Here is a 17,818-nt window from a genome sequence, read left to right as displayed (position 1 = left end):
AGGTACGCTAGCCCCTAGCAACGTATGATAGTGCCCTGTAATCTTACCAGGGTGGATATTATAATACTAAACAAATTGGTAGATGAACAGACTAAAAATGTCACTTTGTTTTGCTTTGTATCTCTTGAATTACTATTAAAAATTTTCTTACTGAATTCTTTCTATGGAATTTATCTGTTCATATCCTTTGTTCAGTTCTTTGTGTGTGTGGCTATAATGTAGAACTTAGTTCTTTGAGTAGATAGCTCGTAGGAAGGAAGGGGACACGGGTTCAAGCGCTAGTCCGGGAAGATCCCACATGCCACGGAGCAGCTAAGCCCGTGTGCCACAACTACAGAACCTGTGTTCTAGAGCCTGCGAGCCACAACTACTGAGCCGTGCACCACAACTACTGAAAGCCTACGCTCCTAGATCCCATGCTCCGCAACAAGAGAAGCTGCTGCAATGAGAAGCCCGCGCGCCGCAACGGAGAGTAGACCCTGCTCACCACAACTAGAGAAAGCCCACGCACAGCAACAAAGACCCAACGCAGCCAAAAAATAAATATTTTTGAAAAATATTTTTCTTTTGAGATGGGAGCAATCTGTATGATGGAAGTAGTGATTTTGAGTTTTAACTTTTATGCTTAGATGTGTACACAGTGGTGACTCATTGTATGTATATTTAATGTGAATTCAGATGGAAAGAATGAAAATAATTGCTCACAGCGTAGGTGACTTAGCACCTTAATTCTGCTGAATGAGCTTGTCCTGGAATGTGTGTGAGACAGGAGACTTGAATTTGCTCTTTCCCAGTTGATTTCGCCATTCCTGTGTGCCTCTGAGTGAGCCAGCATCTTGCTGTGCTGAGTGTGTTTAAAGTTTCATATGGTATGAGCTGCAACACAAGGAAACATTTAGTGTTTCCCTGAAGGAACATTGATTTTTAAAGTTGAGAGATAGTTTTGGTATAAAGGGATTTTCAAGGATAGTTTTAACTAGACATGCTTTTAAACCCTTTAAGATTTGACTTTATTAGTTCACTCAAGTGTCCCAAACTTTTTGCCACTGTACATGAAGCATTTTATCATGCTTAGTGCTGGCATTCCTGTCAAAAGCAGGTGGCATTTAGGACTAGTGTCGTTTGACTTATGATGTAGAAGTATGTTTTTCTAGCAGAGGAGAAGGGAAAGTTAACATTTGATAAAGTTATAGAAGATTTATCTCATTTTTGATATTGGAAATGGATAGATGCATTTTAGTTAGGTTAATGGGTAGGCTTTTTTAGTTAGGTTAAGGCCTAACATTTTAGTTAAGTGTTTAGTAATGATTCTAGGGTGCATATTGTCATAACAGATGAGCTTTATTTTTTTCTTTTAATTTTTTAAAAAATCTGCAGAGTGGTGGACATGACAACAAAGTCAATTGCATACAGTGGCATCAAGACAATGGCTGTTTGTATAGTTGTTCAGATGACAAACATATTGTGGAATGGAACACACAGACGTGCAAAGTAAAGTGGTGAGTAACATTGATGGTTCTGGGGTAACTTGGTTACTGTTTGGGAATGCTTTAGAGTTTGACAAATCAAGACTATATTCTTGATGTAAGTAAAGTTTGATATTGGACACAGTGGGGAATGTAGACACTACTAGTAAGGTTACAGACTGTTCTCAAGGAACATTTAATCAAATTGGACATGGAAGATTTTAACAGAAAAGTTAAATAATGGTACAAGAGTAAAATAACTGCACAAGAGATGCCATAAGGTAGCAAGTAATTACTGGTCAAATGATTAGGATAGTGTTGGGAAGGCCTGGTGGAAGAGAAGGGTTTTCAACTGGGTCTTCTAGGAGAGGTAAGATTTGGAAAGAAGAGGGTGGGAGGATCCTTTTGAGGGTGGAGATGTGGCAGGAACAAAGGCTAGGCAAAAGGGAAGTTAAAGATTTACTTGGAACCCAGTAGAGGCATTTAGAGGAGGCCCATATTAGGCAATAATGGTTGGTGGAGGATATGAGCCAAAGTAGCTTATAAGAGAGTCTGGCCTTAAGTGTCATAGATAAAAATCTCAGACAGCTCTTTTAGTTCAAGCGCCTAATCCTGTGATTGACTGCATAGTAGATGCTCAATGAATGTGGACAGTTGAATGCGGTTGAACTTACGTGGATGAGGACCCTAAGGAGGATAATGTTGCCCATGGTCTTACAGCTAATAAGTGGCAGGGGAGTTCTAACCTTGCTGTCTTGAATTCTGGCACAGTGTTTTTCTACTGTAGTCAAACTTCTTTGGTGGAGTTTTAGATTCTGTTTGGTAAGCATGAGACACTGAAGGTCAATGTCTTGGGAACAGAGTAACCAAAATAATGCTCTAGGAAGAAAATTTGCTAGCACTGTGTAAAATATATGGGAAGGAGCTAGTGCACAGGCAGAGAAGCTAGATCCCAGGTGGTGGTTGTAATAGTCCGGGTGTAGGATGGTAAGAGTGGGAAGAAAGAATGGAAAAGGTACCAACCAAGAAGAATCTTGGGTAGGATTGGGGGAGGGGGTGCTATTGAGTGAAGAAAGGAGTTAAATAAAATGTAACTAAGTTTACAGCTTTCTGAACTTACTAGGTGTCTAGTGGTGCAGTTAATAGAAACTCAGAAGAGGGAAGTGGTTTTAGAGTTTCTAAGCAAATTGAAGTAACACATGAAAGGCAAGACCCAGCAGAAGGGGTGGTGATAGAGGCTTAGAATTTTAAGGAGGGTTTGGGGCTGGAGGGGCAGAGAATAATCATTTGCCTAGAGGTTCAGTAAGTTCATTCCATTTACCTGCGGTGGTAGTTTCCATACTCATAGTTGTAAAGAGACGCCTGTGGAGATTCTCATCCACTAGGTCAGGGGTGGGGCCCATGCAGCTGTATTTTTTTTTTTTTTTTTTTTTTTTCAGTATGCGGGCCTCTCACTGTTGTGGCCTCTCCTGTTGCGGAGCACAGGCTCTGGACGCGCAGGCTCAGCGGCCATGGCTCACGGGCCCAGCCGCTCCGCGGCATGTGGGATCCTCCCGGACTGGGGCACAAACCCCTGTCCCCTGCATCGGCAGGCGGACTGTCAACCACTGTGCCACCAGGGAAGCCCACAGCTGTACTTTTTAAATGCTGTCTGGATGAGAGTTCACCAAGTCACATTCTTCACATAGGGACTAATAACGTTCAAGGCACCGTTCAACATATTATACACAGTATTGTATTTGTAACACTGCGAGGTGGTCTCCATCCCTGTTTTACAGTTAAGAAATAGGTTGAATCACAGCCTGAGCTTTCATCCAAACTGTGCTGTCTCATACAATATTTTGTTTCCAGTTTCATTCTTGGCATTCTTATGCTATAGGTAACTGAGTTTATTTTCCATTTTAGGTATTATCTGTTGATTTCCTACTATAGAGGATGAGGATTTAGTTCTTAGCCTCTACCTTTTTCTGTCCCCATTTTCCCGATATTGTAATGTCACACTTTGATTAAGCAGTATTCATTGTTCACATTATGCCTAATTAACTATTGTTACAGATGAGACTTGGACTGTACTGTTTATATTCTGGCACAGAATTTTGCTTTTCTTGGGGTTTATAATTGCTTTATTGTTCATTTGCTTAGTTTTGTATATACCTGTCATTAGTTCAGTCTCATTCCTGCAATAGTGTAAATCTCATTTATTTTCAGACACATCAGTTAATCAATCAGTTATTTAATCTTTGGAGGCTTCCCTCCAGTTTCATTTATCTCTTGGCGGACTTCTCTGCCTTCTTCCAGTGATTATCCTGAGATTTCCTTTCATCATCTTGAAAATTCTCTTGCCAGATGGAGCCTCTGTTTCCTGGATCCCATTTTTCTCTTTGTTGGTTTATTCCTTCTTTTTGGTGACACACACAAATTGGTAGCTTCCTGGAAGACAAGCAAAATCTCAATTGATAATTTGAAGATACAGACTTTTGGGTTGGAAATAATTCCCCTCAGGATTTTTTAAAAAACTATTTATTTATTTATTTATTTATTTATTTTTGGCTGCGTTGGGTCTTCATTGCTGCGCGCGGGCTTTCTCTAGTTGGCGGCGAGCAGGTGGTTACTCTTCGTTGCGGTGCGAAGGCTTCTCATTGCAGTGCCTTCTCTTGTTGCGGAGCACGGGCTCTAGGCGCTTGGGCTTCAGTAGTTGTGGCTCGCGGGCTCTAGAGCGCAGGCTCAGTAGTTGTGGTGCATGGGCTTAGTTGTCCTCTGCATGTGTGATCTTCCCAGACCAGAGCTTGAACCCGTGTCCCCTGCATCGGCAGGTGGATTCTTAACCACTGCGCCACCAGGGAAGCCCTCCCCTCAGGATTTTGAAGCATTGGTTCGTTGGTTTTTTGGCTTTCATTGTTCATTATTTTTTATTTTATAATATCCTGTGCTTTTTTTCTTCAGTCAGTGAATTATGTTGGCACTTGAGGGACCTTTAGCCTGGGAATTCATGCTCTGCGTTCTTCTCATACTGTGTATTTGATAATTTCATTCCTTCTCTTTTCTTTGATCTTTCTCTTATACTACATACTGTTATTTAGGTGTTATATCTCCTGGACTAATCCTTTTGGTCTCTTAACCTTATTTTCATTTTCTCTTTTGCCTTTTTCTTCTGTTACCTGGGAAATTGCTTCAATTTCACCTTCTAAATCGTGTATTGCAATTTTAAGTTTCTCTAAATTTTTAACCTCTGGGAGCTGTTTTTCGTTCTTTGAGTATTTCTTTTTTGTTGTGTCATGTTTCTGTCATGTGTATAATATTTTCTAACTCTCTGAAGATATTATAGGATTTAAACTTTACTTTTCGTCATCTCCCTCTTGAGAATGTGTTTTAATTTTTGTTTGATTTTGGTTTCTTTCATGTTAAAGGCATTCTTCAAGTGACTGGAGATCCTCAGCTGCCTGTTGGTTTTCGAAAATGAAACACTGAAAAGCTGATTGGAAAGCCATTGTGGGTGTGTGGCTCAGTTGCTGGGCTTCATTTGTAGAGTGATTGGGAGGCCTTCAGTATCAGGATGTGTAGGTCATTCCTCTGGAACCTGTCGCATTTCCCAGAGAGGAATCTTCTGATCTAGTGCTTTTCAAGCTTTAAGGTGCACATATGTTATGTATGTTTACAGATCTGATTTAGTAGGTCTAGGTTGGGGCTTGGGAATTCTAACAAGTTCCCAGTTTCTGCTGATGGAGGAGGGTTGCACAAGTAACAGGGGACAGGGGTGTGGTGGTGTTGGCTCTGTGCTGGCCTTTTCAGTGCTCAGTGGCGAAATAGATTCAGGAAGCTTGTCAGGATGGTGATCATGTCTTTTTTTTTAAAGTGTGTCAATTCAGTGAGTAGATGTTGAATAAGGAATACAGGTGAGTGTTGAAGCTCTGGGAATTGGTGAGAAATTGTCAAGAATGTTAGGAACCAATGAGGGTAAAGGAAAAGTTTTCATACATTATTGTTGCATTTCCTTGATTATTGGTGAGGTTGGGTGTTTTCATGTTTATTGACAGTTGTGTTTCTTCTATGAGTTGCTTGTTTATATATCCTTTGTCTATTTTTATTTTGAGTTTTTTTTTAAACTCAAGGAGTTCTTTCTTGAATACAAAGAGCTATTTATGTATTCTGAGTATTCTTTGCCTATATATTTTTTTCTCTTTTTTAATAGGTCTTTATTGGAGTATAATTACTTCACAATACTGTGTTAGTTTCTGTTGCACAACAAAGCGAATCAGCCATATACATACACATGTCCCCATATCCCCTCCCTCTTGAGCCTCCCTCCCATCCTCCCTATCCCACCCCTCTAGGTCATCACAAAGCACCAAGCCGATCTCCCTGTGCTATGCTGCTGCTTCCCACCAGCCAACTATTTTACATTCGGTAGTGTATGTATGTTGATGCTACTCTCACTTCGCCCCAGCTTCACCCTCCTACCCCATGTCCTGAAGTCCATTTTCTATGTCTTATCTCTTTATTCCTTCCCTGCAACTAGGTTCATCAGTACAACTTTTTTTTAGATTCCATATATATGTGTTAGCATACGGTATTTGTTTTTCTCTTTCTGACTTACTTCACTCTGTATGAGAGACTCTAGGTCCATCTACCTCACTACAAATAACTCAATTTCGTTTCTTTTTATGGCTGAGTCTTTACCCATTCATCTGTCGATGGACATTTAGGTTGGTTCTATGTCCTAGCTATGGTAAATAGTGCTGCAGTGAACATTGTGGTACATGTCTCTTTTTGAATTATGGTTTTCTCAGGGTATATGCCCAGTAGTGGGATTGCTGGATCATATGGTAGTTTTATTTTTAGTTTTTTAAGAAACCTCCATAGTGTTTTCCATAGTGGTTGTATCAGTTTACATCCCCACCAACAGTGCAGGAGGGTTCCCTTTTCACCACACCCTTTCCAGCATTTATTGTTTCTAGATTTTTTGATAATGGCCATTCTGGCCAGCATGAGGTGTTACCTCATTGTAGTTTTGATTTGCATTTCTCTGATAATTAGTGATGTTGAGAATCTTTTCATGTGCCTCTTGGTCATCTGTATGTCTTCCTTGGTGAAATGTCTATTTAGGTCTTCTGCCCATTTTTTAACTGGATTGTTTGTGTTTTCGATATTGAGCTCCATGAGCTGTTTGTATATTTTGGATATTAATCCCTTGTCCGTTGTTTCATTTGCAAATATTTTCTCCATTCTGAGGGTTGTCTTTTTGTCTTGTTCATGGTTTCTGTTGCTGTGCAAAAGCTTTTAGGTTTAATTAAGTCCCATTTGTTTATTTTTGCTTTTATTTCCATTACTCTAGGAGGTTGGTCAAAAAGGAACTTGCTGTGGTTCACGTCAGAGTGTTTTTCCTATGTTTTCCTCTAAGAATTTTATAGTGTCTGGTCTTACATTTAAGTCTTTAATCCATTTGGAGTTTATTTTTGTGTATTGTGTTAGGTAGTGTTCTGATTTCATTCTTTTACATGTAGCTGTCTAGTTTTCCCAGCACCACTTATTGAAGAGGCTGTCTTTTCTCCATTGTGTGTTCTTACCTCTTTTGTTGTAAATTAGGTGCCCATATGTGCATGGTTTTATCTCTAGGTATTCTGTCTTGTACCATTGATCTATATTTCTGTTTTTGTGCCAGTACCATACTGTTTTGATTACTGTAGCTTTGTGGTGTAGTTTGAAGTTGGGGAGGCTCATTCCTCCAACTCCATTTTTCTTTCTTAAGATTGCTTTGGCTATTCAGGGTCTTTTGTGTTTCCATACAAATTGTAAAATTTTTTGTTCTAATTCTGTGAAGAATGCCATTGGTAGTTTGATAGGGATTGCACTGAATATGTAGATTGCTTTGGGTAATATAGTCATTTTCACAATATTGATTCTTCCAGTCCAAGGACACAGTATATTTCTCCATCTGTTTATGTCATCTTTGATTTCTTTCGTCAGTGTTTTATAGTTTTCGGAGTACAAGTTTTTCACCTCCTCAGGCAGGTTTATTCCTAGGTATTTTATTCTTTTCGTTGCAGTGGTAAATGGGAGTGTTTCCTTACTTTCTCTTTCTGCTATTTTGTTGTTGGTTTATAGGAATGCAAGAGATTTCTGCATTTATTTTGTATCCTGCAACCTTACCAAATTCATTGATTAGTTCTAGTAGTTTTCTGGTGCCATCTTTAGGATTTTCTATGTATAGTATCATGTCATCGGCAAACAGTGACAGTTTTACTTCTTTTCCAATTTATATTCCTTTTATTTCTTTTTCTTCTCTGATTTCTGTGGCTAGGACTTCCAAAACTATGTTGAATAATAGTGGTGAGAGTGGACGTCCTTGTCTTGTTCCTGATCTTAGTGGTCACTTTCAGTTTTTCACCATTGACTGATGCTTTCTGTGAGTTTGTCTTATGTGGCCTTTATTATATTGAGATAGGTTCCTCTATGCCCATTTTCTGGAGAGTTTATCATAAATCAGTGTTGAATTTTGTCAAAAGCTTTTTCTGCATCTATTGAGATGATCATATGGTTTTTATTCCTTAATTTGTTAATGTGGTGTATCACATTGATTGATTTGCGTGTATTGACGAATCCTGTCATCCCTGGGATAAATCCCACTTGATCATGGTGTATGATCCTTTTTTAATGTGCTGTTGGATTCTCTTTGCTAGTATTTTGTTCAGGATTTTTGCATGTATGTTCATCAGTGATATTGGTCTATAGTTTTCTTTTTTTGTAGTATCTTTGTCTGGTTTTGGTATCAGGGTGATGGTGGCCTCATAGAATGAGTTTGGGAGTGTTCCTTCCTCTGCAATTTTTTGGAAGAGTTTGAGAAGGATGTGTGTTAGCTCTTCTGTAAATGTTTGATAGAATTCACCTGTGAAGCCATCTGGTCCTGGACTTTTGTTTGTTGGAAGATTTTTAATTACGCTTTCAATTTCATTACTTGTGATAAGTCTGTGTAGATTTTCTAATTCTTCCTGGTTCAGTCTTGGAAAATTGTACGCTTCCAAGAATTTGTCCATTTCTTCGTGGTTGTCCGTTTTATTGGCATATAGTTGTTTGTAGTAGTCTCTTATAATCCTTTGTATTTCTGCAGTATCAGTTGTGATTTCTCCTTTTTCATTTCTAATTTTATTGATTTGTGTCCTCTCCCTTTTTTTCTTGATGAGTCTGGCTAAGGGTTTATCAATTTTGTTTATCTTCTCAAAGAACCAGGTTTTAGTTTTATTGATCTTTGCTATTGTTTTCTTTGATTCTATCTGCTCGATCTTTATGATTTCTTTCCTTCTACTGACTTTGGGTTTTCTTTGTTCTTCTTTCTCTAGTTGTTTTAAGTGTGGGGTTAGATTGTTTATTTGAGATTTTTCTTGTTTCTTGAGGTGAGATTGTATTGCTATAACCTTCCCTCTTAGAACTGCTTTTGCTGCGCCCCATAGGTTTTGGGTCATCGTGTTTTCATTGTCATTTGTTTCCATGGTTTTTTTTTTTTTTTTTTTTTTTTTTTCGGTACGCGGGCCTCTCACTGTTGTGGCCTCTCCCATTGCGGAGCACAGGCTCCAGACGTGCAGGCTCAGCGACCATGGCTCACTGGCCCAGCCGCTCCGCGGCATGTGGGATCCTCCCAGACTGGGGCACGAACCCGTGTCCCCTGCATCGGCAGGCAGGCTCTCAACCACTGTGCCACCAGGGAAGCCCCAGTAATTTTTTAATACTTTTAATCAGTTAGTTTTGGTTTAATTTATTAAGTTTAGTGTGTATGTAATATAAGACAGGAATCTAATTTTGTTTTTCCAAATGAGTAATTTGACATATTCCAGTGTGACTGGCAGAGCAATATGTTTTCTTCCACTTTAGAACTAACCTTTTTTCGTAAGAAGATTGCTCCTGTTACTTCTGTTTTTTGTTTTTAAATTAATTTATTTTTGGCTGCACTGGCTCTTTGTTGCTGCACATGGGCTTTCTCTAGTTGCAGCGAGCAGGGGCTAGTCTTCGTTGCGGTGTGTGGCTTCTTACTGCGGTGGCTTCTCGTTGTGTAGCATGGGCTCTAGGCACATGCGCTTCAGTAGTTGTGGCTCACAGGCTCTAGAGTGCAGTCTCAGTAGTTGTGGTGCACAGGCTTAGTTGCTCCATGCCATGTAGGATCTTCCTGAACCAGGGCTTGAACCCGTGTCCCCTGCATTGGTAGGCGGATTCTTAACCACTGTGCCACCAGGGAAGCCGTGCTACTGTTACTTCTTGATTTTATAAGTGAATAGCCAAGCCAGGCTCCTTGTTGCTTATAAATAGCATTAACGTATGCAACCGCCTATAAAGACTCTTGCTGTTAATCATATTTGTGGTATTAGAAAGGGATCATTTTACCTAATTTATTTTATTTTATCAGCTAGGGGCGTATATTTGTGGATTTGGGGTAGAAATAATCTTTTTGTACTGTAGGTTGAGAGATCATTTGTGTTACTAAGTAAATTAAGTTCTCAACCTTCCAGAGAATGCAGGAACTATGGAGGGGATAGGATGGGTTCTACGTAGAGGTCCAGCCAGCATGATAGTTTCCTGGGCATTAACAGGATCACCATGGATCACAGGAGACACAGCTATCCATTTTACATTCTTATAACTCTTATTAACCCATTTCCTGGTACCTCTTAAGATTCTCTGTCCTATTGGGGAAGCATTACCTTGATGATATGTCCAAGGTTGGTTACCTGAGTCAGGATTTTAGGGAATGCAGTTTGGCATAGAACCTTGAGTGGTATTTTTTTTTTTTCTCTCTAGTTGCGGAAAGCTGGGGCTACTCTTTGTTGTGGTGCACGGGCTTCTCATTGCGGTGGCTTCTCTTGTTGCGGAGCATGGGCTCTAGGCGCGCGGGCTTCAGTAGTTGTGGCGCATGGGCTTAGTTGCCCCATGGCATGTGGGATCTTCCTGGACCAGGGCTCGAACCCGTGTCCCCCGCATTGGCAGGCCGATTCTTAACCACTGCGCCACCAGGGAAGCCCCTTGAGTGGTATTTTTAATTCCTAGTTTGCCTTTTGTTTTCTTTTTGCTTTGAGTAAAGTTTCCTCCCCATTCATTGAGATGTTTTTATTTCTCTTCACAATACAGCAAATGGAAAGGTGATAATAGCAGCGTCAGTTCCCTGTGTATCAGCCCAGATGGAAAGATGTTGCTTTCAGCTGGTCGAACAATCAAACTATGGGTTTTGGAGACCAAAGAAGTCTACAGAGTGAGTGAATCAAATTAGTTGTAAGCATAACAGTTGTCTAGAGTAAGTATGGAGAAAGGCAGAAGTCTGAGCCAAAGAATATTGTTTTAAGAATACAGATGTGTTATTTTCAAGCATATGAAATAGTACAATTAATAGACAAAAGTAGTCCTCCAAATCTGTTAAATAGATGAGACATGTCCTTTTTGCATGCATTGGAAGAATGAATGTAAATGGAAAATGAAATGAGTGGAATTTGAATTAAGTATCTTACTCTCTTCAATAATAATATAATTATATAATAATGATAGTAATTTTTTATTTCTAGCTTGCATCCAGCATTTGGTATATTACTGTATTTAGCTGTGGAGATTTAGAATTACATTTTGAGTGTGCTCAGGGGTTACTGAACTTTTGGTGCTGTGATGATGCCTCAAAATTGTGGTTTCAACTCACTGAGAGTAACATGAAGACCTACAATTCCTTGGCTGTGTCTGAGCACCTAGGCACCCCTTTTAAAACGGATAAAATGAAGTGAATCTTTAACACAAATATGGAAGAAGTAAAGATTGTGGGGTAGGCTCACGGGAGTTGGAAGGGACGGCTTTAATGTTGAGATTTTTTTGGATGGAGTTTTTTAAAGTGAGAGGAATATAGCACAAATAACCTTAGTAGTCTGGAGCTCTGATTTCAGATGTGTATCATGTATATTGTTTATGATACATATGAACTCTTAATTTTTGTTACTGCTTTACACCCTCTCCTAAATGAGATTTAACTTTCTCTAGCATTTCACGGGACATGCAACGCCGGTTTCATCACTTATGTTCACAACTATCAGACCTCCTAATGAGAGCCAACCCTTTGATGGAATTACAGGTCTTTATTTCTTATCTGGAGCAGTACATGACCGGTTACTTAATGTCTGGTATGTAGTCTTTTGGATTTTGGGAGGTAACATTGCCTTGAAAGAATCGGTCATAGCTTATATGGTTAATGTAAAAGATGAATATGAGATTTGCTTTATTGTATTTAATGTTAGATTTATTTTATATTGACTTGTAATGAGGAATTGAGCCTGCCTAAAAATCAGATCTTTATGAGAAAAATTTAAGAGCATTACATAATAGAACTTCCTCCATGCTTGTTTAGAGATAGAGTGTGCTGAATATTTTTGTGACTGGGCAATTTAAAAACCTTTTTAAAAAATTTTTTTAGGAAAATCTCTGATTTTGTTGAAAGAGATGACTGTCAGGGTTAGTGCAGTAATGCCTATTTGATGGTTTACTGAGGACCTTAAATTCCTTGGTTGTGTCTGAGAATCCCAGTAGCCTTTCCTTGCAGTGGTTGCTGTCACTAATTCCCTTTGAAGCTATTTTTTTTTTTTTTTTTTTTGGCGGTACGTGGGCCTCTCACCGTTGTGGCCTCTCCCGCCACAGAGCACAGGCTCCAGACGCGCAGGCTCAGCGGCCATGGCTCATGGGCCCAGCCGCTCTGCGGCATGTGGGATCTTCCCGGACCGGGGCACGAACCTGCGTCCCCTGCATCAGCAGGCGGACTCTCAACCACTGCGCCACCAGGGAAGCCCTGAAGCTACTTTTGAAAGTAAAAATCTATTTGGTATTGAAGAGCCATCAAAAAGTTTTTAAATTTAAGAAATAATAAGAAATTTCTTGGATTTTATAACATCATCTAATGGTGAAATTAACTTTTTTTCTTTTACCTGATGTTCATGGACAGAATACGTAGATATTTTAAAAATAGAAGTAGTTTCTTATCCTAATGATCAGTTAGTTGAGCATGCTCTTGACTGTATAAAGTTACTGTAAATTTATACCAAATAATACTCAGAAATGATACTCATCAAATATGTATTTCTTAAAGTAGTAGTGTGGGGAAAGGTTCATGTCAGTCTGGAGGTGGACCTCTGTTCACCTCCAGACCATCAGCTTAGTTCCTAATTTTGCCTCTTATAATCAAATTGTGTTGGTTTTCTGTCCTGTGTTTCATTTTTGAGGAGCGCCTATTGGAATATCTTATTTTGGTTCTAGAGGGTTTATCCCTAACATAAGAAATTAGTAATGCCAAAAAAGTTAAAATCGGCCACCCCAATCTCCTGACATTACTGAGGTGGTTCAGTCTTTAATGCCTCACCTCTTTGGCTCCTGAGACTAGGGGTCTCCAGCTCCAAAATTTTTTGTATAGCAGAAAAGTTGATTTCTGCTGTCTTAAGATCCTGAAAATAGTTTGTGTATACCTGAGGCTTCCTAGTAACAGAGGAGTAAACCATAAAAAACAAACAGATTAAAATGCATATTGAAAGGCTGCCCCCAAAGGCCATTCATGAAAACTTTGTTTTATTAGGTAGAGCAAGCCGAGGGTTCCCTTATAATTACCTTTGAAAGACACATTTCTGAAAGAAAATAACATTTGAAGGCTTCTTGCCACTGAATGAAGATTAAAATTAAAAAACAACTGAAAAACCCTTTCATATTACTGCAAGGAGGAAGTACCGTCTCCTGTTGATGTGCTAAAATAGCAGCTTCTGCTGTGTGTAGTCGTGTGAGAGCAGTGATTTTGAGCATGTATATAGTATGAGTAACTTAATTTTAGAATGAATCTTGTTTTATTACGAAGTTATTATGCATGAAATATTTAGAATTTATCAAATCAACTCTTAGTTTTCTTCTAGACACAAAAATACTGAAAGACTGTTTACTGGTAAATGTATAAAGTCTCAGTAGTTAATAAAAAGAAACTGATCTTGAATCATGTTTGTAAGCCACGCTTGTTACTCTGTTACTCAGTCTTTATTTTAATTTTTAAAATTTGTGCCCAGATTTTTTAAACAGCTTCACTGAGGTATAATTGACATAATAAATTATATGTACTTAAAGCAAAAGCATAATTAAGTTTTTACATATGTATACAAATGTGAGATTATTACCACAATCAAGACAGTGGCCACCTGCATTGCTCCCAAGAGTTTCCTCGTATCCCTTTGTAATCCCCCTCCCCACCTCAGTCTACAGGCTTGTTGACATGTTTGGCATATTACAGATAAAGTTGTTAAGGACACTTGTGTACAAGTCTTTTTACAGACATATGATTCATTTTTCTTGGGTAACTACCTAGGAGTATAATGGCTGCATCTTACGATAGGTGTATATTTAACTTTTTAAAAAACTGCCAGGGGCTTCCCTGATGGTGCAGTGGTTAAGACTCCGCCTGCCAACGCAGGGGACATGGGTTTGAACCCTGGTCCAGGAAGATCCCACATGCTGTGGAGCGACTAAGCCCACATGCCACAACTACTGAGCCAAAAATAAATAAATAAGAATAAAAAAAAAAAACTGCCAAATTTTTTCCAGAGTGGTTGTACCATTTTACGTTCCCACCAGCTGTGCGTAAGAGTGCTAATTCCTTCACATCTTCACCAACACTTTATATGGTCATTTAATTTCAACCATTCTGATAAGTGTGTAGTGGTATCTCAGTGCGGTTTTAAGTTGCATTTTCCTAATTACTATTGATGTTGAGAATCTTTTAAGTACTTATTTGCTATCTGGATATGTTCCTTGACAAAGTGTGTGTTCAAATATTTTGGCCTATTTTCTGCTGGGTTGTTTGTATTCTCACTGAGTTTTGAGAGTTCTGTGTATGTTCTGAATATAAATAAATTATTAGGTATATGCTTTACAAATATTTTCTCCTAGTCTGTGGCTTGTGATTTTTTTTTTTGAAACGAAGCAGTTTTTAATTTTGATGAAGTACAGATCATGTTTTGAAGTCTTTGTTTAACCCAAGGTCACAAAAGTGTTCTCCTGGAAGTTTTTTAGTTTTAGGTCCTGTGTTTATTTGGTTCTGTGATCTGTTTTGAGTTAATTCGTGTATATGGTTCAAGGAACGGATTGGGGTTCATGGGTTTGTTTTTGTTTTTTGGATATCCAGTGGTCCCAGTACTCCCAGTGCTATCTCCAGTGAATTGGTGCTGCATATATACACGTTGAGTCAATTGCCTGCTATTTGCAGTAGTTATGTTGTATGAAGTCCTCAGGAGCACTGATTCAGTGATACTGAACTCTTACTCCTTGGGGAAACACCAGGGTTTGGTTTCTGCAAGCCTCTGGTTATAACATTTTTGTCATCTAATTAATACATAACCTTGTTTTATGTGTATTTCTGTTTAAAGATACCTTAGTTTATTTATATACATACACACAAACACATAGCTGATTAACTTACGTCAGAACAGAGTTTATCGAACTTAAACATTTTCTCCATAAGCATATCACAGCCTTTTTACTCTTAGGGACACTAGACCGCACTTCAGCGTTATACTTGGGGGCCATTTTAAATAGTGAAATCACCAACCAAAAGCATAGAAGCAAAAAGTGTGGCGCTAAATAGGCTGGAAAAAGAATACTTAGTATGAAAGCTGAAGTAAAAAGGCAGAGCATAGCCTTGTTAAACCTCATGAGCATTGGGCTGCTCATATGCCTCACTGCTCTATGTATACCTGTTAAAGACCATGAAATCACCACAAATAGTGATTTCGGGGTCTACAAATCAATTTTAGCAAGTAGGCAGATTCTCAAAGAATCAGCCAATAGTGAGGATCATTTATCTATCTATCTATTTATCTATTTCTGGACTCTGTTTTCTCAGTATTGCTGTGATAATCCTCCTCAAATTAATCTATAGATTCAAAGTGAATCCAGTCAAAATCCCAGCAATCTGATTTTAAAATTCAATTGGAAATGCAAAGCACATAGAATAGCCAAATGACTTTGAAAAAGAAGTTGGAAAACTCACTTCAAAACTTGCAAAGCTGCAGTGATCCAGACAGTTGGCATTGCCATCAAGATAGACAAATAGGTTAATGGAAAAGAACGTTGCTCATTGTTTAAGTCTGCCACAAATGCATTAGTGCTTTCTCTTTTCCCATATAACCATGTCACATGGTAGTGACACAAATGCTTCCCTTATTTTGATCTTTAATTACCTTATTTAGCTTTCAAAAGATGAAAATGCTGTTGGGAGCTGATTGCTGTAACTCCCTTTAGGTGTTTGCCTTTTTTTTTTTTTTAAATGTCTCATTATCTAATCATCGGTTTTGTTATCTAGGCAGGTCCGTTCAGAAAACAAAGAGAAGAATGCAGTGATGTCTTTTACAGTTACAGACGAACCTGTCTATATTGACTTGACTTTGTCAGAAAATAAAGAAGAGGTAAATAGCTTGTTTCTTAGAGAATTTGTTTTTGGACTTCACAAATACTATTTTTTAAAATCAGGGTTTTGATGATTCGATGATTCAGGAAAGAGAGAACAAAATAAAAATCTTAGACTATTCGAAGTAATCATTGGATTCTGTATTGAGTGCTCATGAGGGGAGAGGACAGGGCGCAGTGGCGTTTTCAGTAATCCTGACATGTGGGCCTGCCGGTTGGTTCCCTGTTGTCAGCCAGTGCACTTGGTTGTTGACTTAGCTCCTCTAACTTCCATGCTGCGTTCTCATGGACTGTGCTGTCTTCTTAGCCTAAACTTTTATTTATAGGCTTGACAACAACTACTTGAATTGTTATTTTGGTGGCAGTGATTATTTTTAAATTCAAGAGTTGAACATCCTTACTGTTTTGATTTATCTCTTGTTATTTGAAGGGTGGAGAGGGTAGTTGGATTTTCATAAGTAATTATTAGAGTAGACCGAAGTATATTACCTATTAATGTTACATTTTTCTTTTAGCCTGTCAAGTTAGCTGTTGTTTGCAGAGATGGTCAAGTTCATCTTTTTGAACACATATTAAATGGGTAAGTAAGAAGTTTCTCAAGTCAGAAATTTATTTTCCTTCCCTGACTTGCTACTTATTTATACTCCCACCTCAATATTCTTTGCTTTATGTTACTTTTCATTTAGATTGTTCTGAAAGCCTTCTTAATTCTTTGTCCATATGACTACATACATTCCCAGTGAGAACTCAAGTTTTATTTTAAAAGAAATTGGTTCAGTAGGAAAGCTTTGCTTGTGAACTTTGGTGAAGCCTTAATTTCTAACTTTGATAGTGTCACACATTTGTCACACATTTGTGTATCAGTGAATGCTTGTGTTTTGTTGGACAGAGGGGAGTTGCTGATATGATGTGTAGTAGTCATAGACCAGGGGTCAGTAAATTATGGCCTGCAGGCCACATCCAGTAAAGACCACATGTACCCCACCCTGCCCCCCAAACAAAAATATTTACTATCTGGCCCTTTATAGAAAAGTTTGCCAACTCTTGCATGTGCTATAAACATGGTCTGAGACTCAGTCATGTGCAGAATTATGTTAAACTTTAAAATGGTTTCAACTTTTTATTGTCAGTTGGTGCTCTTCCTTTTACAGTTCTATATAGGGATTATGAAAGTAATATACACTTATTTTAAAACATTCAGGATGCATAGACAATTGATTATAAAACTCAAGTCTCCCTCCATTGAGTTCCACTCCCTAGAGGTAACTTAACATTTTGATGTGTAGCACTTGAGGCCTTTATTTATATAGTCATATGTATGCATGGAATGTATAGTTGAGGGCCCAGAAGTGGTGGGCCATGGTAAGGGCTTGGGCATTTCTCTTTGGGCAGTAGTAAGCTGTTGAAGGATTTTAAACTGAGGATTGATGAGGTTTGACCTAAGTTTTAAGACATTAAGTTTTAAGTCGTTCTATCTGATGTGAAGAGAATAGACCACAGAAGGGTAAAGCCCAAAGCAGAGGCCAAAAATCCTGGATAGAGATGGATGTGGAGTTGGGAAACTAGGAAGAGTGAGTTGGAAAGATAGTGGGGTGCTTACAGTTGGGATTATGGAGGGTGTGTACTTAGTGGTGATAAGATGTCTGTGGTGTGAGGAGCGTGTGGCTAAGGTACAGGGAAGGACAAGGTTGATAGAGGTAGAAGGCTAAAGGAACTGAGAGGGCAGGGTGTCAGAAGGATCGTCAGACTGCATGCTGTATATGGAAATCACTAAGAAAGGGATTCCTCAGTGGAATTGTTGGACAGAGTGACAGCCACTCACATCTTTAAGAGATGCTGAGTGACCCAGAGGCCATTGGATGACGGCAGGAGGGGAATGTAGCTGGTAGCTGGTGACGGCAATTTCAAAG

The 17,818-nt window shown here is 38.8% G+C and overlaps 1 protein-coding gene and 1 non-coding gene across 2 annotated transcripts in view; both read left to right on the top strand.

Moving 5' to 3' along the window:
- Positions 1-17,818, top strand: part of WDR43 (WD repeat domain 43) — a 47,209-nt gene that overhangs the window by 9,669 nt on the left and 19,722 nt on the right. Inside the window, exons 3-7 of the mRNA XM_019943012.3 lie at positions 1,378-1,499; positions 10,578-10,698; positions 11,466-11,605; positions 15,805-15,907; positions 16,424-16,488. Of these exons, the coding sequence (XP_019798571.1) occupies positions 1,378-1,499; positions 10,578-10,698; positions 11,466-11,605; positions 15,805-15,907; positions 16,424-16,488 (551 nt within the window). The remainder of the gene's footprint in view (positions 1-1,377; positions 1,500-10,577; positions 10,699-11,465; positions 11,606-15,804; positions 15,908-16,423; positions 16,489-17,818) is intronic.
- On the top strand, positions 11,095-11,179 carry LOC117307956 (small nucleolar RNA SNORD53/SNORD92). The gene has a single exon (XR_004521897.1). It is a non-coding gene; the product is annotated as a small nucleolar RNA SNORD53/SNORD92 (small nucleolar RNA).

Source organism: Tursiops truncatus, chromosome 14, assembly GCF_011762595.2.
Source record: "Tursiops truncatus isolate mTurTru1 chromosome 14, mTurTru1.mat.Y, whole genome shotgun sequence".
NCBI lineage: Eukaryota > Metazoa > Chordata > Mammalia > Artiodactyla > Delphinidae > Tursiops > Tursiops truncatus.
Note: the sequence above shows the minus strand (reverse complement) of the source record. Positions and strands in the feature narration are given on the sequence as shown.